Source organism: Lupinus angustifolius, chromosome LG20, assembly GCF_001865875.1.
Source record: "Lupinus angustifolius cultivar Tanjil chromosome LG20, LupAngTanjil_v1.0, whole genome shotgun sequence".
In the NCBI taxonomy this organism is placed as follows: domain Eukaryota; kingdom Viridiplantae; phylum Streptophyta; class Magnoliopsida; order Fabales; family Fabaceae; genus Lupinus; species Lupinus angustifolius.
Window position 1 is genome coordinate 455611 of NC_032028.1, and position 26709 is coordinate 482319.

The 26709-nt window shown below is 30.1% G+C and overlaps 2 protein-coding genes and 1 long non-coding RNA gene across 4 annotated transcripts; 1 reads left to right on the forward strand and 2 right to left on the reverse strand.

The window, feature by feature from the left end:
* On the reverse strand, positions 4022–5932 carry LOC109335596 (transcription factor RF2b-like). Its single transcript, XM_019571741.1, has 4 exons — positions 5486–5932; positions 5113–5245; positions 4836–4920; positions 4022–4518 (listed from the first exon to the last, which is right to left on the reverse strand). The coding sequence occupies exons 1-4, from the start codon at positions 5887–5889 to the stop codon at positions 4238–4240; spliced, it is 903 nt and encodes a 300-aa protein (XP_019427286.1). The 5' UTR covers positions 5890–5932; the 3' UTR covers positions 4022–4237.
* LOC109335591 (ubiquitin carboxyl-terminal hydrolase FAM188A-like) lies at positions 8575–14692 on the reverse strand. Of its 2 annotated transcripts, XM_019571736.1 has the most exons (8): positions 14046–14692; positions 12423–12501; positions 11678–11823; positions 10566–10689; positions 10229–10414; positions 9782–9853; positions 9017–9673; positions 8575–8986 (listed from the first exon to the last, which is right to left on the reverse strand). In XM_019571736.1, the coding sequence occupies exons 1-8, from the start codon at positions 14408–14410 to the stop codon at positions 8849–8851; spliced, it is 1767 nt and encodes a 588-aa protein (XP_019427281.1). In that variant the 5' UTR covers positions 14411–14692; the 3' UTR covers positions 8575–8848. The 2 variants fall into 2 exon arrangements, with proteins under 2 accessions (XP_019427281.1, XP_019427280.1); XM_019571735.1 differs by having other exon boundaries at positions 8575–9673.
* Positions 15348–26709, forward strand: LOC109335600. Its single transcript, XR_002106217.1, has 3 exons — positions 15348–15432; positions 19689–19690; positions 26695–26709. It is a non-coding gene; the product is annotated as an uncharacterized LOC109335600 (long non-coding RNA).

The following is a 26709-nucleotide window of genomic DNA, read 5'->3' on the forward strand; positions in this document are numbered from 1 at the left end:
AATTAACGCGTGCACATAATTACAAGCATGCTATACTTAAAAACATAATTAACATCCATATATATTCAACACCTTATTATATATTAGATGAAATCTTGTAGGTAGAGTTGATATTTTGAGTAATTTTGCACGTCCCATTCATCATTACATAAATTATCTTGTTTCGGAAAATAATGTCCTTATAGCTGGACTCATGCGAAAGACAATCACACTTGCAAATCTTCTTTGAGTTTGACATTTGATTTTCGGTGCATTTGCTTTAACTTTTAAAAATAAGGCATATTTTATACTTTTCAATTTTAGGCCTTTATAATTTTTTTTGTCTAATACGAAAAAGGAAATACGTTTAGTGTCCAAATTTTTGTGTCTAAATAAACTGTTTGTCCTCAACATCACCACGCCACACCTTAATTTTATGGATAAATCTTGAAGAACTAAAATTTAGTAACCATCTGAGTATTAAACATTTAATTAAGAATAAATTACACTAACACTTCGAGTTTTAGTGAAATTATACAAGTTACCTTTTTTTTTTTTATATTTACACAAACTTATAATAAATAGGAATCTCTTGATCCGTGTATGGTTCTTGAGGAGGAAGAGAGAAAGTAGATGAAATCGTTGTGATGTGAAAACTAGATCAGATCCAACTTAGTATCAGGGTTAGTTTTTGTTTTTTTCTTATGTAATTCAGTCAAGGCAATTGATAAATAATAAAACATGTGACTTCCAGCTCAATAATTTACGGAAAGATAAAAAATAACTGATCAAAGGAAATGTTAGCTTTATTAACTGATTGGACAGATTCAATTAATCTCAATCAGTTTTTTTCTTCCATTCTCACTCATCACTTTAGCTAATAATAATAGTCAGTAATTATATTTCTCAACTTTTTTCTTCCACACTTCATCTTTTTTATTTCTTCCTTTATATCATATCATCAAATCACTGCAATAATACTAGGCAATGACATATTTTGCAATAAGATATGAAACTCACTAGTACATTTTTTTAATACTAGATAAATACTATATAAAGATTGATGTAAAAGGCATTTTTTTTCTTCATGTGATGTGTGTTATTTGTCGTAACCAATGTCTTAACATTATTCTTGTAACAATAATGCAATTTTATATTAATAGTAGTAATCTTTTACAACTTGGGAGAAAAGCAAATTACAGTAGCTATATAGGGGAGGAGAATATCAACTTTGTATTGAAAGAAAAATAATGTTTGGAAAATAGGAACAAAGTATAGTGGGAGATGGGGCCTTCTTAATCTAAGAGCAACTTAGAGGAAAGAATATGAAAAGAAAAAGACAATCCATAAAAAGCTTAAATTACGGGCAACTTTAAGCTTGGGAGTTTCTAACATCATTTCATATAAGTAGTTATCATTGACATTGTCGATGACAAAGTTTTTTAGGAGCTCCACCAATTTGGTTTTTTTTGGAGCTCCACAAAATTCTATATTTGAATTTTATGAAGTTATTTATTTGGATTATGTGTTTCTTTGCTAGTATAACGATTATATTTGGTTTCAAAATAATTAAATAAGTTTGAAACTTCTAACATATCTAAAAACCCATATTTTCCTCATAAAAACTATACTTTCAAAATTTCATAACATGTCATATCAAAAGGCTCAAAACTCTTAAAAAAAATAGCAAACATTTTCGAGAGTCTTAATACTAGTTGTGAAAACTTTGAAAGAACTAATTTTACCGAGGGTTAATCACTAAATGTTTAATAATTCGATTTTTGTACGGGACATTGTTCAGAAAGATAATCATACACCTTGAATAAAATTAATTTTTTATATAAGATATTTTTAGTAATATAAAAAAATTAAGTTACTTTGATTTTAGTACTTATACTTCACTAATTTTTTCTAAAAACTAACGATACTGATCAACTACAAAGTGTTTAGAAAATACAAGGATTGACACACACAAAACTAAGAACTAAAAATGAAAATTTAGTACATTTTGTAAAGACGAAAAAACACATTTTTTAAGACTGAAATAAAAAATGAAAACAAAGTTAATGAAATGAACACAAGCTGGCAAATGAAATGAAAATTCGATTTGTTGAAATGAAAATTAAAATGAAGAATGTGCATGTGGACAGGTTTTACACAAGTATTCATGACATGAATCAATCACCTTATTCATTTTTTCTAGTTTAATCATTGCAATAGGCTCCATCTAGTACAATGAATATGGACATGTTTTTTTTTTGAGTCATTATCAAACTTTGTCGACAACACATGGAAAAATACTGTTTTTTTTACATAAAAAATATAGATCATTTTTTTTTGTTTATTTTGGTTATATGTTTTTTTATAAATTAAGCTTCTTATAGTTACAAACTTTGTTTACAAACAAAAATATAAACAGAGAAAAAAAGTCACCACTTAAAATATTAAGTTTTCAAATGAACTTTTTCTCATTTTAATATTTTTAGTTAGTATTTGTGGTAAGAAAACTGTTATAACATTTTTAAGTTTTATCCTACATGATTGAGGAAAATTGTTCAGTCATTTGAACTACAAAAGAGCAAGTTAATTCCCTTATTAGTATAGGATATTTGAACCAAAACCTTATATTATAACAATAAGATATTTATGATTTCTTATTAAAAAAATGAGGCAGAGCTTTATGAGATAACAGGCTGACATAAATACAAGATTTGTATAGGATACTAATGGGCTTTTGAAACTGGCCCAGATTTGGATATTAATGGGCTTTTGAAATGCATAGAATTTTAAATTACATTTCATTCCAACAGTTTAAACTTACATACTCAAGTTAAGATTCAAGATAATAATCTCATATATCAATTGTTATTTTAGGATCAAATACATTATTTTTTAAGTATCATTGCATCTAATGTGAAACCCAATTGGTTTGCTTTCAAGTTATGTGGACACTATTTCTTCAATGAACATGCATACTCTATATGTATACATGTAACAAAGTTTCAAAATTCTCAAATTTATAATCAATATTTGAGGACTGTGATAAGTAAAGATATTTGTTATGAGTAGACAAATATAATTTTTTTCATTAATGAATATACATGTTTCTTTACTCTTGGACAAACTAGCTAATATATAGGGGACGAAACTTTTGAAAAATAGGCATGCAAAATAAGGAACATGAAATGATAGTTTTATATGAGCGAACGAATTTTATTACTTAAGTTACATTTAGTACATACTTGACAAACATGGAGAACAATCTTCAACGTGGATCTTGCTAAATGAGTTTAATATGTCCTTTAGAATCAACCTTGAAACTAGCTATTCATATAATTGTTATGCTTGTTATCTATCTATCTATTTATATATATGATTATATTATTCGAACAAATTGTCAAGAACATTCTGTATACTTTATATACTTTGATAAAAATACATTTTTTTATGAAAAAAGTAAATGTATTAAACATAAAAAACAAAATAAAATTCACTTCAAGTCACAAAGAACTGTTAGGAAGGCAAGAGTGCTTCAAATAATGTCCTAAAAAGACTCCATTGGAAATATAAACAACAATTAGGAAGTCACCTCCTAAGGGTGCTTAGCATCCGAATCATCTCCATTAATGGAGAGACAAGTACTTGTTTTTCCAAGTATTTTTAATGGCAAATATGATAATTTATTATATATAAAAGAATAAAAATGTCTACCATGTTGTTTTTCCCTTTGTTTTTGTAGTACTTGTCTCTCAATTAATAGAGAATCCTTACTTTCATATTGGATATGAGTTTGTGGCACTCTCACTAAACCCCATGCAAAACTACTACATGATATCTACTTATGGACTAGGAAGTGGAATGATATTATTTCCCCAACCGATATTTATACTAAACATCTAAAATATTTTCATCAAATGTAACCATTGGTGCAGATAAAGGTTACTAGAAAATGACCGAAATAAGTTTCACTCACACCAACAAATATTCTAAAAGATAATTAGAAATATAGCGAAAGGTAGCTTTTACTGCTACATCTTAATGTTAAACTGGTTCCACGCTACAATTATAAAACATATTATATAAAGTTCATAACAACAGCTTAAAATTTAAGCCTAAAACTACGAAACACAAATAACAACAAATGACAATTGTTGAACAATGTTCTTCACAAGCCTCACCTTAATATAAATACGCGTTTAAAGAAGATGTTACTTGTGATAATCATCCCCAACAATTGATCATTTTGATAATATGAAAACTAATTGAGTTGATTGAAGTAATAGAAGCTTGGACCACATTGCTCATTGAAAGCTTGACCAAAGGAATTAGAAGGAGGAAGAGGAGGCATTGAAATTTGTTGTTGCAGATGAGTCCCTTGATGTTGATATGAAGGATTAGGGCATTGGCGAAGCAAGGCTAACATGGAAGAAAATTTAGATACCAACTCAGTAGAAGAAGGATCATTAACCATATCAACAGCATACTCATTATTTTTCATCATATAATACTCCAGTTCCTTCCTCATTGCTTCTCTGAGGGCTACAAGAACAAAAGTGGGTCAACTTTATATTCACATACTAAATTTAGAAAGCAACAAAACCATAATATGTAAGTAAATTTCAAGTCACAAGTACAGTTTTCACATTATGTTGAAGGTACTTGCAATCAATATGCTTGATCCCCCATTTTTTTCTGGATGGTTTTAGTAAGTGATAGTTTGATAATAACATAGACATTTTTAAGTATAATAATGACAGTATTTATTTATTGAGGTAAATGTCATGTATGTGAGAGTGAAAGCACAAATACCCATTATTTTAAACATTAAAAAAAAGCATAGAACCATGCATGCATACCACATTTTTGTTGTAGTTGTTGTCCCAAAGCCTCAATTTGCATTTTGAACTGGTTATTCAGAGCAATCCTGGTTGCAATGTTTCTCTGCATTATATAAAAGTTGTTGCAGATTTAATAAAAGGTCATTAAAATTAATGGGTTGATACTACAGTAAAACAAATCTGCACCATCATTGTTAGTGTAGTGAGACTCTAACAAATTAATCAAAACTTGGTCCTTATTAAAGTTACCGCATTTATGTTAATGTAAAACATATTGCAAAAGAAAATCACATACTTTGCATATGGCAAGTTGTTCATCGACCATATCTGAGAGAGCTTGAAGCTTTTTCACCCTCCCCTCCAACTCTTTTGCATAAGTTTTTTTCCTCTCCTTTGATTTAGTGGCAGATATCCTATTAGCAAGAATCCTACAACACATAACAACTCAACTATTCTTAGTGCAACAATCTTGTACCCTGAAATAAACAAATTTAATTAAAAATTATAATAAAAAAATCATGATGAAGCATCATGAGCACATTTAACTTTGTTGCTGAAATTACTTATGCAGGAAAATACTCAACAATTCAAAGTAAAGGTTATGTTATCTCAAAATTTAACATATATAACAAAGATAAAAAAGCAATGATTATAAGAAAATGCTGAACCTTTTTGCTTTCTTAGGGTCAACTTTTGCTAGTTCAAGTAGCTCCTCAGGAGACACAACCCTTTTTACAACGAAAGAAGATGCACCCATTTGAGGAGAATAGCTTTTCCAATTGCATTGATCCTCCTTACTCTCTCCCTTCCCACCACAACTACTCTTCAAATCAGAGTCCACAGATAATTTCTTACTCAATTCCTCCACAGTCAATGAATCCTTACTAGCCATTACAACAACATCGTGAAATCCAAAGGCTGCCACGGGTGGCGGTGATAGTGGCAGTGAAGGGAGGTTGAATTCCTGAAGGTCATTGTTGTTGTTAAGGGTAACATGTGAGAGGACCCTTTCATCGTTAGACCCATCTTGCTGCATACTTGGTGCTACACCTTCCTTCTTGTTTGCTTCCATTACAAAGAAATTTCTGCAGGTTTTGGTGAATTTGATACTCAAAAGTTGAGTTACCAGTATTTATATTGTTTACTTGTATTTTACCTGGCCAGTGAGTGAGGAGAAGTTGCATATAACTCACATTTGCTAATGAAGATATGCCCTACTTTTGGTGTATGTCTCGGATCAATCAAAATGTATTATTTAATATAAAGTAATATTTGATAGAGAATAATGTATCTCCTCGTATAATGAGATAACTTATATCCTCTAGCCAGTAAAAATCTGACATGTGTGCTATTTTGTTTATTTTTAAAAATATTTTTATAGAAAATGATAAAACATGACACATGTCATAATTTTATTGGCAGAAGGAGATGATTTATCTCCTTATATAAGGAGATATTCCATTTCCCTATTTTATATTATTTAGTATAATTATATTGTATGAAAATATGAAGAAAGGGCCTCTCTGGAATTAAAGATCTTGTTCTATATTTACACCTCATTTTCTTGTAATGAACACCGCACGTGTGTTTAACTCTCTAATGGAGAGATATCTCATTCGGACTACAGTACTTAGATCCTTTCTAATAATTAAGAGACAATGATATGAAAAATAATATTAAAAAATAGAAGAATATAATACTTTTATCATTTTAAATATATTGATGTAATAATTTTACTCTTAAATACAAGTGTAAAGACAATAACTTATCTTTATAATAATAAAGAAGATCCTAATTTCACATAGAGATATATCTTTATCGAAACAACAAATAAAATATTAACAAAACATTAAAATTTTATTTTAATAAGAATTTAGTCCACAAATATAATATGTTCCATAAGTGAAATGTTTTTCCTGTGAGGAAGAGTGTAATGATTTTTTCAACTGACACATTTTTTATACACAGGATGTGTGCTCACATTCTGCAGCAGTTACATATGAAAGTGTTGGAAATGGTGTATATTTAATGCAATAATTAAATAAGTCAGTTTCTTTTTATTTCGACTTAATCTAATCATTAATTAGGTCTTCTTTTTTCTTCCTTCAATGCGGAGGGAGTGATCACTGTTTAAAAAATGTACAATTATTATGAGAGCTAAATTTCTCATAACAAGTATTTAACGGATTAGTATCATTACAAATTTGAACTCAGGAACTTATAAGCTAAAAAACGCTCCATCAAAATGATTTAGGCAGTTGTTGATAGAAGTAATTATTATTGACAATCATTAGTAACTTATTTAATCTTAAACGAAAAATGTGTTAATCTCTTGTAAAAATAGCATACAAATTTTTCTATTTAACCTATTAATATCATTAGAGATTTGAACTCGGGAACTCATAAGCTTAAAAAGGCTCCACCAAAATGATTCACGCATTACTAATTTACTATTGACAATGATTATTAACTTATTTAATCGTAAATGAAAAATGTGTCAATTGTAAAAATAACATACAAATTTTCCAATTTACATATAAAAGTGATATGTGTTATATGGTGGTATTTACTAATTGATTATTGATTTACCAATACCAAATATCATTTTGTGATGAAGAGAAGAATAATTGGTAAGGTAATATAATATTACTTTTAATAAAATAAAGAAAATTGAGACTACTAAAAACAATTCTACCTGACTTTTTATCTTAGAATTATTTGTGTTTCCAAATTTGAGATCTTCATCCATATTTAAAATTAATATTTTTTTGGATATGGTGAAACTAACCGTTATCCACTTTTTATTTCTATTTAATGTATAAATTAAATAATTTTTATTAATTATGCATTATTACCGATTGTTTCTTTTTTGTTGCATACCTCTTAACTTTTTAATTTTCACCTGATTCCAAATCTGTTGAATGTTTAAATTTTTTATTTTTTAACTTAATATATATTTTATTTTCAAATATACTTTAATTTATCACTTCTTCCTTTTTCCTTTATTTATTTTTAATATACATTAAATATACTGTTATTTTAGTCAAATTATATTCAACTTTTACCTAACTTTTTCTGACTTCTTAAATTGTGTATATAATACATCATTTTTTTTAATGAATGGAATAATAAATAGCCTTAAATGAGAAAGAGAGGAAAAAAAAGATGAGTCATAAAGTATTTGACAACAGAACAATTTAACCATGTTTGATTAGGGAGTATTTTTTTATATATAAAAAGCTTAACTAAGTTTTTGATAGAATGTATATCCAATGTTTGTTATGAGATTTATTAGAAAATGAATAAGATAGGATATTATAGTTTATTATCTAAATTTAATTAACTATTAATATTACATGAATATTTCTAAAATATTCTTATTGTAAGATAATAACACTTGTGTGATCATCATCATTATAGGATTTGTTTATTATTATTTTTAAATGTTTTGTTAAATCAATAAATGAAATAATATCTATAGTGTAATCGGTAGAGTGCAAACACTATATAACAGGAAACTGAATCAGCTATCCAAAATTGTGAGCCACTCTATCGATTATCCCTGAAATCTCATTCCTATGTAGTTTAAGTGACATTTGAACACCAAATTATAAAGTACTATCGTTATTGGCTTATGATGTTTGAAAGTAGCATTAGCACAGTGCAAGAGGATGAGTGAGAGAAATGTTCTGCAAGAGGATGAGTGAGAGAAATGTTCTGCAAGAGGGTGTCATTATTCAGAACTTACAACAATTTAAATAACAGATTTCATGTTTATTAATAACCCCCGATAGCTATGACTCATCCTAATTGATATCACAATGCTCTTCTTTGTACCTTGTGAATGACATAACAAAATGGAACAGAATGTTAAAAAATACATTATTAATCCACATTATATAACCACTATGCACATATTGGAGAAAATTTTGAGATTTGACCTCCCACTCATATGCCTCAAATCTTTCTCAAAAACTTCACCTTTCCTTCTTCTGTAGGCATTGAAGAACCAATGGCTCCAAATAAGTTTGTCATACTATGCTAGGAGGATCCCCTGACCAGGTGCACACAGCACGAGCCCAGCGCGTCTTTATACAGTCCACCAAAGGTGCATGCTGAGAAGGCTCGGGTTTAGATACTTCCGTGTCCTTCCCAGAAGACCCACTTGCACTGGAAGCAGAAGCAACGTTCACATCTGCCATAAATTCCTCATGTGTCCACCTTGGGGGAACTGAAACTCTCAACTTCGTCAGACGTGGTTTTTGCAATGGAGTTTCACCACCATAGTTTACCTGAATGCCGTTTAGATCGGATTTAGCAATCCCATTAAAATGATAGAGATCAAAGGCCTTCTTACCCATCAATCCTGATGAATCTTTCAGACCTCCCAAGCTTTTGTCTAGATCCAAAATTACTTGCCAGAATTCACTCCATACAATGAACTCGGTATTGGAAAGCTGCTCAGCCTTCTCCTGTGGAAGTTTGATATTTGTCGCTCTTAGGACTTGATGGAACCCATCCCCACTAATGAAACCACCACCTCCGCTCTGATCTTGTGCATCAAAAGCTTTGCGGATCTGTGTTTCTCTTACTTCTAGTTCGTTCTCATTTTGAACGCTGAGGTCAAGAGCAAACAGCACTGTGTAATGGGATTCACTCCCAACGACCCATATAGGCCACTTTGGGGTTTTGAGAAACTGACCAACCTTGCAGAAATTCAGGGATTCTAGCAGAGTGAGAAATCCAACTTCCACGTTTCGGGATATACCTTTCAGAAACATTCCTCCACCTAAATCCATCCTCCCATCAAACACGTTAGGGACAGCCTCCCCGCAGAGCAACAAGTTTACAATTTCCTGTATCACAACAATCATACAAAAAGGCAATTTTATACATTATAGAATAATAGAACGAGGAGCAGTTTAAAGGATAGCAACATTTTTCAATCATCTATAAGTGAATACCTGTGAGGCATGCCCAAAAGGAGCAGTAACCAGAGGTAAGCTGGGATCATCCCTGTCACTTTGAACCAAGTCCTAGAGGAAAGCAAAACATTGCAAGCATTAAATTGAGAAATTTTAAAGGTATAAAAACAACCAATGCAAATTCAGTTACATATTTGAGTTTATGACATCTATTTTTGCCATTGTAGTCCCCAATTTTTAAAGAACACAGAAAGTGATAGATGCATTCTAAAATTCAAAGAGATGGAACATAGTTTAAGCTCAGAAGGCATAATCACTAGTAACATAGTAACATGCTCCATTGTTATACACATAGTGGAACAACAACATGCATACAGCATCAACTCAAAATTTAAAGAACAAGGCCCTTGCTTTAAAAGACAATGAACTCTAAAGCTGAAAAATGCAATGTGAAATAGATAACAAGGTTGAAGTAGACAGACATACCAGTCCCCGAGAAAGTAAAGCAGAGATTAGGAAAAGCAATGCCCCCACACGACTTTGGAACAAAGCAATATTTGCTTCAAGCCTCTGCAGAGCAGTTGTTTGTGATGTGTAAGTTTCAACTCTGAGAACTTTCTGCAGATCCAAGGCTGAATCAATGGAAAGACCTTCAAGTGATCTCACAACGCCCTGTTAGATGGACAAAACTTGACTCAGAAGAAAAGGATATATCAAAGGAGAACAGCAGTAGGAGAAAAATAGGAAGAAAGTAATTTCAAAATATAGGTATTGTTGCGACCCATACAAAATTGAGTATTCACAGGTACGATAATCATGATACCTCATCTTCAGAAATTCCTTCAAAATGCTGAATGCCATTCCCTGAGACGCTCATAGTTGCAATCACAACCCTTCTATTACTTCCACATGAAAATAAAATTTCACCCATGCTTCTTACAAGGGCCCTGCCAAAGAGAACACACAAAATATTAACAAAAATATATCATGAGCATGGTTTATTTACAACCACCAACTGCCACATATGAAGCACGTAGAAAAACATTGGGTAGCGTCTAAAGGTTATGGACATGAAATATAAAAAAATGGACATCAACTAATATGCAAATGAAGTCCACAAAACCTAAAATATTTCTATTCAATAAAAATGAGATGAGAAAGTGGAGGCTATTTTTTATGAACCCATAAGAAACCCAATATCTTAATTCTTGCTGAATCCCTCATTATTTTTTAGAAAAAAATAGTTAAACAAAAGGAAGCCATGAATTCTCAACCACTGCAATGAAAGGATGAGAAACAGAAGGAAAACAAAACTCAGTTGTATGATTGTACCAAGCCGTACTTGTATTCTTCATTGAAGATGGCTACAAACCAAAGATTAATCAGCATTGGATGCATGCTGTTGGAAAAATACACCAACCTTTAGCCATTCTGATTCAATGCTTCATACTTTAAATAAAGGGACACTTATTATTCACAAATTACGGGAAAAAATATTTCTAGGTTAGGAACAGTTTCAGCAACTAATTAAGTCAACATAAGGTTAACCTATTAAGCACTATTTAAACCTTTTATTAACCACTTATCAGGTTAAATTTTCCTAACTTCAAAATATGTGTTCGAAGAATAGTTGTCACTTAGAAGACAAAATTGTGTCACTTGGAGAGAAATCATAAAAGCAAACTCATATATGGTTAACCTAAAAGCAAATACTAACACATTATTAAAGGAAGACAAATATGTGTCACTTGGAGACAAAGCATACCTTATTGAATCAAATCACTAGTCATGTTCATGATACGCAAGAAGACAATGTATTGGAGGAATAAAAGGAAAGGATGAATTACAAAGCAAAAGAACTGGGGTTCTAATATTTTATTATAACATATTTTACCTATCTAAACACAAAGGACTGATCAGGAAACAGTTAATCACCTTAGTTTAACATCTTCACTGAGTGAGGCAAAATCAAATGATAGAATAGGTTGACTTCTAGATGATGAGCCTAGACCTCGATGTGGCATGATTGACATCTCTTTCAAATCATCACTAAAGAAAAGAATGTATTTGAGCACAAATGCCTGAAACGTTATGGGAAACACAATCAAAATCAACATAAAATGAAGAGAGAAAAAAAAGAACATGCTTTTGGAACTTATGTTGTCCATCAGTAGAAAAAATGAAATGGACATACTTCACTACATGCAGACACATGAACAGCCATGCTACAAAATGTATATAGTATTTTCTTCATTGAATCAACAAAATCAACATTATTATAGTGACAAAGTTGAAAACAGTGAATGTGCATAATAAGACATCATTAATTTCATTTGACTTAGAATATACATGAGAAAGCATAAAAAGAAGACATAAATCAATTTACACCACAACCCAACACCAGTATTTCATAGGCTAAACCATTACAGTACTCATTCAGTGCCTATAGTTACACTGGAAATTCAATTTAGTCCTTCTTTACGGTTCAAAACATTTGAAAGTGATCCTTACAGTTTAGGGACATCTATGGTTCCTTTTAGCTAGCATTTCTATTTTATAAGATACCTATTTTAGAGTGAAACTACAAGAAGCAAATAGGGACCATTTTGATAATGGAATATGGATTTTTTTCAAATGTTTTGAAACTAGGATAACTTGCCACAAATTCATGGAGCCTTACTTGTATAGCTGCTAAAACTCCACAGGGGCCGCCTTCATGCTGCACTAGGCCCATTGACGTTGCAGGATCAGAGCTAAACCTACAGGAAAGTTTTCATGGTATTAGCAATAAAAAGGAAGTACAAATCTTATTTGAATTTAGAAGTAAAAGTAACATATAATTCAAAACGCCTTTAAGAAGAGGACAATGTGTTTTAAAACATAACATGCAGATGAAGAATTGAAGTTAGATAGTTATGATTTCCTTTATAAGTATGGGTTTTCAGGGAATGAAATTAATCCATTCATAAATTACGCTTCACAAATGGAAAACGTGTAGCATAGCAATTAGTTTCACATCAGAAAGAAAAGTTGGTCATCTGTGACTGTTACAGGAAATCTACAAAGCTTATGCCAATAGACAAGACTAAAAAGACTTCCACAGGAGCTCAAAACAATGTCCAAATAAATAATATTAAGCAATGATGACATCTACATTGCTTCAAAATCTAAATTTAAGAAGTTCTATAGCATCAAGAGAACAAAATCTCATATGGCAAGGATTATTGGTACTCTACTGCATGCAAAAATGTTTACACTAAATAGCAATGTGAACTTTAAATTCTGTTATTAACAAGAACTTCATTCAATCTTTATTATTATGCAAAGACACATAGGAAAAGAGAACCAGCCCTTTACCATTCAATTAATTACAAAACTATTTACATCAAGCAATCACTGATGCACAGACAAAATGTTACAGTGATATAGTCTTCCAAAATTGCCAACTTTATATTTTTATAATGACAAGTAACAGGAGGAAATTCTGATAATTAGATCCTCCATAAATGGTCATTATCTAGGTCACAGGATTTGCCTACAGAAGATTGCGCGTGTAAGATCTGAATTGGCAAATTAACAAAATTAACTTGAAGAAATACAGTAGTAAAATAAATCTTATAACTCAAACAGTTAAAAAGTCATATCTGAATAAGTTAACATTAACTTACTATAATTTCTCCTCCGTCATTAAAAAAACTTTCTCTTTCCAATTTTGCTGTACAATTCAAAACCTAACACAGATTACATCAACTTTGAACAAGAACCAACTAATTAAGGTTTAGCTTTAAGTCTTAAAAAAATGTTAATAGGGAACAAACAAATAGAGTCCACAAATTTTAAAGAAGGCTGCGATTCCTGATAGAGTACAACATAAGAAGATTCCCGGGTTTAGGAATTCATTGCAACTACATCATCTTAAAGAATATAGCACGCAGCAGATTGAGCAGACGGTTCAGTAGTCAACACATGAGAATTTTACAAAGTTATGTTACTATACAATTTAGTTCCCGGCGAACCAGCACGAAGAAACATATCTATCAACTTTAGATTAACTTATAGAAACTTAATCAAAATATAATTATAATTAGAAACATATCATGGATATTTTGTTTCACATAAGGTTCACTACGAACACAACTCCTTGTAACAAAACTTGCATGTTAAAACACCAAGATTGTTTCAGCCAACACAATGGCACGTGAAAGTGAAAATGACAACACATAACATAATCTTTTGATATTGTGATAAAATAGTAACACTAGTAACCAAAAAATGAAAAATAAAAAATAAAAGCAGAAACTACCTTATACCCTGATTGCACCAGCGTGCAAGAATGCCCTTTGAGACTTCACTTCCAAACAATATTACAAACAACTCATTCGCTTCTTCCACTGACACCTCCTTAATCAACTTCCCATCTTTCACACACAACTCATCATCACTCTTTTTCACTTCATTCACTTTACCAACAGGTGGCGGAGGAGAAGGCGACGGTGAAATAATCGCAGCCGCAGATAACCGTTTCTCGGCGGCGGCGGCCATTAGCTCCCTGCGCCGGGTCAATGATTCACCGGAATCGCCAGAAAGAGCTCCGGCTCCGGCGTCCTCTGGAATCGCCGGCTGCATGCTCATCTGAATCGCCATTTCCAATTCCTCGTCTTCCCCCATTGCTATAGAAATCAAAAGTTTCAATCCCAAAAACCCTAAAAGTATAATTTTTAGCGCTGAGTTTGGCGGCGATCGAGGATCGAAGGTTGAAGAGTGGATTAATTTAGTGAAATTGAAATGGGATAGCTGCGAATTTGAAATTACAGAATGGAAATAGTGAGGGATGGGGAAATGGGGCTAGAGAAAGTGAAGGTGCAAGTGTGCCGGGAAATTGAGGGCCAAACGGTGTCGTGTAGTGTAGTGATGAACGAGGATGAAATGACAGTGAAGACCCTTGGTTAAGAAAAGTTGGGATATCAGCATAAAGATTTGGTAATATGTGTAAAGCGCCAAAAATTTTATGTTCCTAATTAGTAATTAGTAGGGATGGCAAAGTGTCTGGGCCTAGTGGATAGTGATTTCCCGTGCCTAAATTTGCAATATTTGTGGATATTCCTAGGTAGTGGGTATTTGCAGATACTCAATAAATTTTTAATTTTAATTATATATTTATATAATTTGTAATAATCAATATGTAAAAATAATTGTTACATAAGTAATATCATAAATTTATGATTATAGTAATTTGTTATGAAATAATAATAAAGTACATGATATATAATCTTAAAATCATAAGTATATATACAAATTTAACTAAAAATTAAATATGTAAATTTGCGGCTACCTGCAGGGCACGTATTACAAAACTCGTTCCCGCCTATAAACTATTATTATGGGTAATCATTACGGGTATTTCCACATACCCACGGGCCCCGGTTTTTAGTTTTTTAATTGATAAAGAAATGATAAGTAAATTTAAGAATTAAAAGTTATTAATGCCATAATATTATTATTGTATATATAAAAAATAAAATGAAGTAATAGGTATCTAACACTTGAGTTTAGATAGTTGGTGATGTAAGGGATGAATTTGGAAGCTTATGAAGGCAGAGTTTTGAAGTAAGAGTGGAAGCTAGTGAGAGTACCTGGCCTAGTCGTAAGCATGTGGTTGCATGCGCGGTTGTGTGTAAGTCGTGGAGAGAGTTCTGTGGGAAGATCACTTTCCCTGTTTCTATGAAGCATGTGAGATATTTTTTGGAACATGATCTTATGTTGCATTTTAATGTTTGCATGATTTACTATGTTTGTTTGACCCCCAACATGTCACATTTTATTTATGTATTTACCTTATTCCTTATCAATACAAGCCGTTGTCATTTTTCAATGTAGAATTTATTTATATTTCCATGATTTTGTACTTCTGCTAAATTGCATAAGATTGTCATTTGTTTTTGGGAAATGGAGTGTTTCAAAATTAATTTCATTATGTTCTTGTTTCTACAATTTAGATATGGCGATTCTCATTTAAAATGGCCATGTTGTTTGCTCTACGCTCTAGCTAATATTTGAGTTTTTGATGTTAATAATAATGTAATGAAGTTCATGACTATACCTATCAGTTACTAAACTGCTAAGAGTTAAGAGTTTTTAATATTACTTCATGCCTTTGTATACAAGCAAAAAATGTTTATGCACATATTGATATCAGAATTACCCTCTTACCCATTATTGATATTTAACATACCCCGTCTTTAAGAAAATATTATATTACTAACTTACTCATTATTGATATTTAACATACAAAATTACAGTGTTGTTAAAATCGTACTAGTTGTCAAACCGGTCAGGATACTGGTATAGTGGTTCAGTAATTAAACCGCATGTCGGTTAAACCGAACATACCTACTTATATTTATATATATATATAAACCTATAACAAAAAAAATTCAAATAGGTAGATACTCAAATTTATAATTCATATTTATAATCTACTCAAAATTCACATAAATAAACAACTTTAAGTCTTTAACAAATTCAAAGTCTAAATTAAAAAACATATATCGATAAAAAAGTATCACTTAACAACCACAAAATATAAATAAATGACATAACTTCACAACTCACTCTATAAAACAAATAAATTTAGAGTTTTAACATTTAACATCACTGAGTCAAAATTGTCTTATATGAATATTATACTTTTCTACCAAATCCTATCTTCAGACAGTACTCAAAGATTACACAAATCTCACTGAGATTACACACGAATGTGTAATCTAAGTATGCCTTGGAAGCATGTGTCTTGAAGTGTTGAAGAAGGGTTGGAAAGATAGGTCATCCTTGTAATGGGTTTTTAAGTTTTAAAAAAAAATATATATATGTGTATAAACTGACCGGTTTTGTAAAATACCGACCGGTCACCGGTTCTGACCGGTTTTGACCGGTTTGATACTTGGCCGATTCAACATCTGTACTGTACCGGTTCACCGGTTTTCCGGTTGAACCGGCCAGTACGGTACGGTTTTAATAACTATACAAAATTACATGGCAAAGTTGCTTGAGAAGTGAAAGGTTTGCACATTAAAAAAATAAAAATATAAAAACATAAAATCACACGATATTATGTGGCCCTTATATTTAATACTCAATTTTTCTTAAAAACTTCAAGTATGATATTATATTTCTTTCTCTCATACAACATCAAAAGGTAGAGTGTAACCCCAAAAATAAAATTTTACACATAAAAATGTAAAGCTTTCAATTTGGATATTGATCACTTACCGTCATCAACATTAAAATTCTAATTTCAATTTTAAATGTTAGATATGTTGACATTAGACTAAATATAGATAATGGTTAGAATATTCTAGCATTCAATAATAATATTCAAAATTTTCAGAATTTAAAAGACCATCAAAAAGGCAATAGAATTAATAAGAAAAAAAGATACTCACAACCTAAATAATAGTACTCTATCAATAAATATTTCACCTTAGTAATCATTGTAATCCTAATACTAAATAGAAAAGGAAATTAAATATATGAAATAATTCTTTTTATTTAATACCCACACTATTTGATATTAAAAAGATTAACAGACTCAACATGAGAATATATTATTATTATTATATGAAAACGTTATCACGCATGGGATAGGAGATTGGATTGTGTGTATACTTTATATGGTGTGGTGTAAGAAATTAAATATATGATTCTTTCTTAAAAAGGTATAAAATATTTCCTTAATCATGTGTCCAATATATGTATATATATATATGTTGCTTGAGCAATCCTATTTCCCATACTTATATTATTATTATTATAATATACATAATTTGAAGAACATGGTTGAAGGCGTGAAGAATGGTAGATGGGCAGAGCTTGATCACGATTTATTGAATGAAATAGCTATGAAGCTTAATTACTCTTATAATGACTATATTCAAGCTCGTAGTGTATGTACAGAATGGAAGATGGCATTACCCAAGGTTCCATGTCTGGTGCTCCCTTTTAGTGAGGACAACACTCTTGAGACTTATCTTGCACATAGGAAGATTTATCACATAAGATTGCCCGAGTTGTGTGGCACCAAAATACGTGGCTCTTCTTATGGATGGTTAATCTGTGTGGGTATAGATGATACATTGCAAATGATAAAACCACTCAACCCTAAGGTACATTTCTTCCTTCCTCCTCTCTCCACTATTCCAAATGTGGTTAGCTATCATCCTAATGAGATAGACAATGAATATTTGCTACAAGAATTTGGTGATGATGATATTTATCCTATGGGGAGAATTACATTGCAAAAGTGTCTCCAAATTCACAAGGTTATACTATCTTCTCCCCCTGATGATAACAATCAAGACTTCATGGCCATTGTTATATTTTCGAGTTATAGTAGATTGGCTTTTTGTAGACGAGATGACACTAAGTGGATAGATATTCCAAAATCAGGGGAAGCTGAATACACCTATGATTACAAAGATGCTATATTTCATGAAGGAAAAATTTATGCAATTGATTTCAAGGGCCAATTATTTGAATATCACATCAAAAAAGGAGGAATACCAATTGCATCTAGTAGGAAAGTTCCACCGCCTCCCCATTTTAACTCAAGTACTATTGATCCTAACTACAATCAAGCCTATTTGATAGGGTGCCCTAAAGGTGACCTAATAATGGTTGCTAGGAATTTCAACTATTATCAAGCTGAAGAAGATGCACCAGACTGTTATAATTCCGCCAAATTTGATATCTATAGATTGAGCAGTGTTAATATGAAGCAATGGTCAAGAGTTTTTAGGTTGGAGAATGGTGCAATATTCATTGGATTTAATTCATCTACTTGGATGGTCAATCACACTCTTCCACATTGTCAAAGGAATAAAATTTATTATACCGATAACAATTTAGAATATCATTATAGGGAACAAATGGGTGGTCATGACATAGGTATGTTGAACCTGGATGAAGGCACTATATGTCGATTTTCTCCAAACTCATACTTACTTTGCCCTCCCCCAGTATGGTCGTTGTATTAAGACTAGGGTAGTTTAATTCTGAGTTACAATATTTCACAATAATCTTATTTAGAAATAACAATGTTATTTACTTATTAGCTATCAAATTTGAATAAAATTTTATATTTATAAATTTCATATATTCTTTATCTAGTTGTTTATAATTGTTTAAGCTTCCATTTTTAATTATATACATGTTTGATCAAGGAAATATAAATCTTAACTCCCATTTGTTAAATTGGGAGAGTGTTATCCATGTGTGAATGTTTTTTAATTTCCTATTTAGTTCACAATTATTAGAGATGGTTTGCATAACAGGTTAGCTTTTGAGTTTGTGTGTATGGCTAATATGTTTTTCGTTAATGTCGTGTTGTTATGAGTTATGACTAAAAATTATAGGTTAAAAATGGGTGTAATTAAGATAAAATCTTTTTTTAAGAGCACAAATTAAAAGTTGATTATTCATTTTTTTGCACATCCACATTCATCACATTCATATTTTATTCAATGTCAGTATTTAAAACCTAAATTTGGTTGTAAACAATATTTTCTGTTTGTTTTCTATAAAAATGTAAGACCAATTTTGATGAAACTATAAAAAATTGAAACAGGAACCTAAATTCATATAACAAATTTTCTTAACAAAAATGTTTTTTAACTATGAATTTGTGATATGTTTTAATTGATTTTTCAATATCAGTTTAATTTGTGATAAGTTTTAATATATTTTTCTTCTCTCATTCTAAATAACTCTTAAAATTCACTGTCTTTCCAAATTCTTTCTCTCCACTCATACATCACATTCTTTATAAATTCACATTGATTTGGTTATGTTGTCATAATAAGGCATCATTTAAGATTCCTTTGAACCACGCTTTTTATTTATAGTGAGTTATAAAATGGAAGATAAGGAAGAGTTGCCAAAAATGGTGGAGGAGTTGAGGAAGATAAGCAAGAGTTATCCTCTCACAGTTACTAAAGTTGAGGAGTCTAAGGAACACATTATATTGGGTACTGTGAATTGTACTTGGATATATATAGGCATAAAGAATAGTGAGTTTTCCCTAAAAAGTAAAGAATAATGAGTTTTAATAGTGAGTTTTCCCTAAGAGTAAAGAATAGTGAGTTTTCCTAAGCAGTGTTGTTAAAACCGTACTGGTTATCAATCCGGTCAGAGTACTAATATAGTGGTATAGTGGTTCAACCAGTGGTTCAGTAATTAAACCGTATGTCGGTTAAACCGGACATAACTACTTATATTTATATATATAAACCTATAACAAAAAAATTCAAAATACTCAAATTTATAATCCAACCGGTTTAGTAATATAATATTCATATAAGATAATTTTGACTTAAAATGTAATGGGTCTCCTTGTTTTATAATATTCCAAAAACTTATACTCAAATGAATATTATATTCCAAAATTATCTTATATGAATATTATATTTAAGTTTTTTTAAGACAAAATTACCTTAAAAACTTAAAAATCTATTCCAAAAACTTAAATTATCTTATAAGTTTTTAAGTTTTTAAAAAAAAATATATATATGTGTATAAATCAACCGGTTTAGTAAAATACCGGCCGGTTCACGGTTTTTGACCGGTTTTGATACTTGACCGGTTCAACACCTGTACCGTACTGGTTAGGAGGCCGGTTCACCGGTTTTCCAGTTGAACCAGCCGATACGGTATTGTTTTTATAACTATGTTCCTAAGACTATTATTATATTAATTTCATAGTGTGGATCATTATGTTTTATATTATTCAATTTATACACAAATTTTTGATTTTATAATTGTTATTATGTGTACCCGCGTTAATTTGTATTTTAGAATATACCAATAATGTTTCAAATCATTGATTTTTAATTTTAATACTATTATTCTATCTTATTTTGGTATACATAATGATTAAATGAACTTTTCCAATGAGATAATGTTTCTAATCTACTTGAAAAATAGATTAGGTTAGGATTTGGTTTTTTGGTAATTTAAATCAAAATAATAAAAAGATTCTCATATTAATTTTTGATTTTATATATTCCTAATAAAATAAAAGTACTTATATTTTCCTTGAATATATATATCATTGTTATATTTTAATTGCAATCCCGATACAAAGATTATCAAGTCCAAGAAGAATATTATATACCGGTTAGTGTTTTGTGTGTATGTCTGTCCAAATTCTTTTTGAAAAATGAGTATAATGACACGCTGATAAAGGCCAAAACTTAAGTAAGTCAATTATATTTAAGCCATATCAATTTACACCCCAAATTATTGACATTCCCTTTAATTTCTACTCTCACTGGTACCTCCACAAATTCAATGTTATTTAAGCCATATCAACGATTAAAAGGTGAAGTTAAGGATGTGATTGAAGGATGAAGCTGTGTTGTTGCACAGAGAAGACAATCCAATAGATAATACCTTATAATACCTTAAATAAGTTGAGTTACAAACTTCTTGATTATATAATACCTTAATTACAAACTTCTTGATTATATAATAGCTTAATTACAAACTTCTTCATTATATAATACCTTAATTACAAACTTCTTCATTTTCCTTCTCCCTCTACTTGTTCTGTGGTGGATGCTTCTTCCCCTTCTTTTGGACTCTTGTTGGGGGTCTAGGAAGAGAAAACAAGAAACAAATGTATTAAAATGTTATAATATAAAAACCAATAATTAAAAAAGAATTAAGAAACCTTACTTGAAGCAACAATCAACACGATGTTGCAGCAGGGAGTTATGGTTAGTGAAGCGATTCTGGCAGTACTCACAAATGATTATCATTTGTGAGTGTTTCATTCTTGAGTGTTGGCCAAGAGCATCAAGTGTAGAGAAGGGGGAACCACAGTTAACACATTGCACTATCATTGAGGTTGAAGAAGCAGAGGCCGGCCATTTCTCTCTGTGGATTTCTCTCTGTAAATTTCTCTCTGTGAATTTCTCTGTTACAAAGACCTGTTTTTATAATATAAGTTCAGTGCCATTTTTAGCAAGCATGCTAACCAGAACCCATGCCTCTCCTATATCAGTAAAATTGCCACGTAATGGTCACAAATCATAATAATGTTGCTTTTGATTGCTAAGTCCTCTAAGAGAATAAGTGGAAGTCATTTTGGTCTCTTCATGGGAACTGCTGTTATTAACATCAGTATAGCTTTTTTGTTTCATTCACTAAATTCAAATGCTTTCTCCCAATATTATATTTGAATGTATATAGCTTGACATGGGTCTGATATTACACCCTTCCTATGATGTGTTGCACCTTGTCCCTAATGTCAAATCTTCAGACACATTTGGTACTTAAAAAGTGTCAACATTCACACATGTTTTAAATGTTAAGAGAGCTTCTTTTGTGCTCAACCTGCTTTCATTGTGAAGCTACTTTACATGTTTTTGCTTATTTGACATTTCCATGTTCTTAAGTTAATAACTATCTTCTCTTTCTAAGCCACAGAAAAAAAAACTTCATTTTTTCAGTAAGGAGCAATGAGTGCAGATCAGCTCATTGAAATCTGAAAAAGAAATTTGAGACTCCCATTTGGTCAATTGGGAGAGTGTTATCCAATTTTTTTTTAAGAGCACAAACTAAAAGTTGATTATTCATTTTTTTGCACATCCACATTCATCACTCTCATATTTTATTCAATGTCAGTATTTAAAGCCTAACTTTGGTTGTACACAATATTTTCTGTTTGTTTTCTATACAAATTTAACACCAATTTTGATGAAACTATAAAAAATTGAAACAGGAACCTAAATTCAAAATATTGTTGAGACCAAAAACACTTTTAAAGGACTAAAAACAACATTTATTATTTATAATAACTAAGAATAAATTTATATTTTATACAGGCAAAAAATCATTGCTTTTGAAGAAAAACTCAACTTCTTCTTGTGAGGATAAATATTTGTCCTGTGAGGAAAAAACATACTTCTATATAGTCATTAAATTTTTAGATTTTGGCCTGATTTTTTTGTTGAAGACTGTTATGCGATTTAGAGTCATATAGAGTTCAATTCTAAACTGTCACAAATAATTTGGAGTTACTACTTATAATTATTAATATAAAATTTAAATTAAAAGATGACAAATACCATATAGACTCAACTTGTATTTTACATAAGAAAGAAGCCAGATTAGATAAGTAAATAGATGAATGACTAGATCATATATTTATATAGAAGATAAATAATTGTGTTTGAGTGATGAAATCTAGTAGATTTTGTCATTGATAACATTACCTATGTTTTAAATTATATAGAATCATGCAATTATTTTATTTAAGATTAAATTAGTTTTAATTTATTTGAATTTATTTGTAATATATCTATCGTATTAATTGTTATTGGAATTGGTATTATGTTAATGTTTGTAGTAAACTTGAGTTTAGTTAATCTTTTTTTTATATAAAAAGTAAGAAATGTAGACAAAATTAAGGGATAATTTTTATAAAAATATTTGTATATATAATCTCAATTATATCTTAGCCATATCATTAAAGGATATTATAATCATGTTCTTCTAATGAATGTATGATAATGAAGTTATAAAGTTGAAGATAGCAATATGTATGTTTTGTTACTTGTTGAACAAGAATTAAGCAATGGAGATTCCATTGACTACAAAGTGGCGTGTAAAGGAGAGTCAAACTTGATAATCTTTGGATCACGACTTGCATGTGGTTTTTTAACACTTTGGGAATGATGTGATGTAGAGAGTTCTTACTTAGAAAAAAGGACAAGAAGAGTGGCAATAAAATCAGAAACAAACCACATTTTCTCTTTACCTTATAATCATAAGTATACTACAATATAAGTATACCAATAATTCAAAGAACAAGCTGGATAACCAATTATAAATCAAACAACAAGCTCTATAACCGATTATAATTACATTTAATATGTATACATTGATAATATAAGTATTTTTATACTATCAACAAATCATCCATTATTTATTTATTCATTATTATTAACTCTTAAATAAAAATAATACAAATCAACGATGAATAATATGTTGACAGTATAAAAAAATTTATTATATCAATGCATATATTATAAACTTATTACAATTTGTACGTGTAAGGGGTGGATGATTAAAACATATCAACTATTTGTAAGAATTACATTGTATGTTAGAACAATCAAAATTTGATAATTAATATAAAATTATTAGTTTTTATTTATAAAAAATCTTTTTTTATGTGACACTATGACATGAGATATGAAATAGGGTACTCTTACGTTACGCATATGTTGTCCATAGTTTGTGTCACTCCATGTGTTATAGATTTGTGATTAATAAGAAAAAATATATTTAAGTTAAAATTTAATTATTAAATATTTTTCTGACAAATCAAAAACTCAATATACATATAGTGACACAAATTGTAGGACAGCAAATATGCTCTCATACTCTTAAAGATAAGTGGTCTCTATTATTAGAGAATGGAGATAGAAACAGATATCAGTAAAAAAAATTGTTCATCCTGCATTTTTTGTTTCTTAAACTACTTTTATATTACTCCTTTGCATACAAATCAATTGTACTTTAATTTTGGGTTAATTTCTAGTTTATTCAAATATTTACGAATACCTTAATATAAATTTATTGTTCGGCAAGGAAACTCATTTAGGAGGTGTGATATTAATGTTCGTTTTATTAAGCTTTAAGGTGGATATTGAGTAAATGAAAATAATTTTTGAAGAAGCTTATTTCGATATTAGATTCAGCTTTTATTCATTCTAAAAGTGCTTGCTTACCATTGAACATTTACTTGTGTTACTAAACTGTAAGGTGTGAGGGAAATAAACAAAACATTTATTTTTTGGTGGGTGTTTATAGTAGAACATAAATATAATACTCATATACTTTCGAGTTACTTATTATATATGCAGATGATACCAATTTTATTATGGGAATGTTGTGTTACTTGTTAAGGAAATCGATATAAAAGCTTGTATTGGAAAATTGATATTAATATGTTCAACCTAATTTTGGTAAACACAAAAACTGTTTTGTCTCTCGAGAAGAGGCCCAGTTTTCTCTCTCTGAGGGGCAAATGGGCAAAATTATGGATAGCAAAATAAAAAACATTTAGAATATTGTCTTTATGTGGGAAACATGAAAAATGATTTATTATTCTAAACTATATTCCAAATCATGTTCATACTAATAATATTGAAGCAAACATAAAATAATTAATATTTAATTTTTTAATTAAAATGAAATATTTTTATTGATAGGTGACATATTTTGTAACACATTTTAGGACAGGAAATTATTGTAGGAGAAAGTGACTATTAAATTGTCTTACGTGTTTATCTTTTCACATGCAAGAGTTTGTATATGAGCCAAACATACTTTTTTATATTCTATATGGTGGTGACTAACTTACGAATTGTAAGTTAGTTTGCTTCTAAATGAACTGTTTTTTTAGCTCTTGAATTAAATGATTATAATTTATCTATCAAATTTGTGACTCACTACCATTGTTGTTTGAAAGTCATGATATTAAAGTACGACTTCTGTGAGGTTTTTGGTCAGAGTTCAGAAGTCGTGTCAACAAATTACAACATAAGTTCAGAAGTTGTTATACGTCATCACTATTTCTATACTTCATCTCGATTTCCATTCAGAGGTCGTAACATGCCATCACGACTTCTACATTGACCAGAAGTTATATTACACAATCACGACTTCCATTCAGAAGTCGTTACGTGTTATCACGACTTCTATACTAATAGAATTTGAATTACTCCATCATGACTTCTAAAAGGTGCACAACGCGATAACCATTAATCAAATATTTTCATCTAATAACTATAAAACAGTTCGTTTCCAAATCAACTAATATAGAGTTCATATATTAGCTTTCACCATTATATATACTTATTCCTTTGTCAGCGAAAAGAATTTTGTGGTAAGAATAAGAAATCAATGAATAATAATAGTATAAAAATGATATCCAAATAACATATCTCTGGTAAAAAATGGGATTCAAATTCCGTAACACAATCAGTGAATCGCAAGGAAAATTTGGAGCCGTGAAATATGATAATTAGGATTATAATTCTAAAATGATTAATTATGTAATTATAAGCCTTCAGTCAATGCCTTGGTTTATTTTTTAAATTAAATATTTTTTCCCTTGGGTGGTGAGAAATAAAAATGCCTTTCAGCCCTTACTCCTTGACACTATATCTTTTAATTTTAAAGGTTTTGCCTCTCAATGTAATGGTGCTCATATTTCCATGCAGAAAAAAAACACTATAGATACGAGTGAGGGGTGGATAAGACTTGATTCTTAACCGATCCTAAATGTTGATCAAACTATTTTTTTTTAAAACTCAAATCCGGTCATAGACCATAAGCTAGCACGATCTTAAATGTCGATGGGTCAACATATGAACTTGAATCCGACCCTATACATGATTAAATATAATGCATTTCATTTTTAAATAAATTTTCTCAATATTATCTATTATTATAAATATGGAATTTAACATATGAAATAATATATTTATAATAAAAAATTAGAGAATCAATATTAGTTTCTAATAAACATATATTATTATTCTACGTATAATTGATCGGAGATACATATAAAAATGATGAATAAGTAATCATATAAGGGGTCCAGGCCGTGTCATGTTTATCCCCTATACGACCCTATAAATTTATTAATAAAACCAACTATTTTTTATGGATTTAATATGTATATACTGACAGTGTAAGTGTTTTTACACGGTCAGTAAATAATTTACAATTGATTTATTAACCACTATTAACTCTTAAACAAAAATAATACAAATTAATGGTAAATGAATTGTTGATAGTATAAAAAAATTTACACTATCAATATATACATTTTAAACTCTTTAATTTTTTTATTTCTTCAATTAACATTCGAATTTAAGAAGTGTGCAATGAAATTA

Coding starts and splice junctions, on each gene's coding strand:
- LOC109335596 (XM_019571741.1), bottom strand. CDS start 5,889: ATGGAAGCAAACAAGAAGGAAGGTGTAGCACCAAGTATGCAGCAAGAT. Junction 5,246..5,485: donor GACCCTAAGAAAGCAAAAAG/GTTCAGCATTTT, acceptor TATGTGTTGTAG/GATTCTTGCTAATAGGATAT. Junction 4,519..4,835: donor ACAACTACAACAAAAATGTG/GTATGCATGCAT, acceptor TTGTTCTTGTAG/CCCTCAGAGAAGCAATGAGG.
- LOC109335591 (XM_019571735.1), bottom strand. CDS start 14,410: ATGGGGGAAGACGAGGAATTGGAAATGGCGATTCAGATGAGCATGCAG. Junction 10,690..11,677: donor AGTGAAGATGTTAAACTAAG/GTGATTAACTGT, acceptor TCTCTTTGGCAG/GGCCCTTGTAAGAAGCATGG. Junction 9,674..9,781: donor CTTTTGGGCATGCCTCACAG/GTATTCACTTAT, acceptor GTTGTGATACAG/GAAATTGTAAACTTGTTGCT.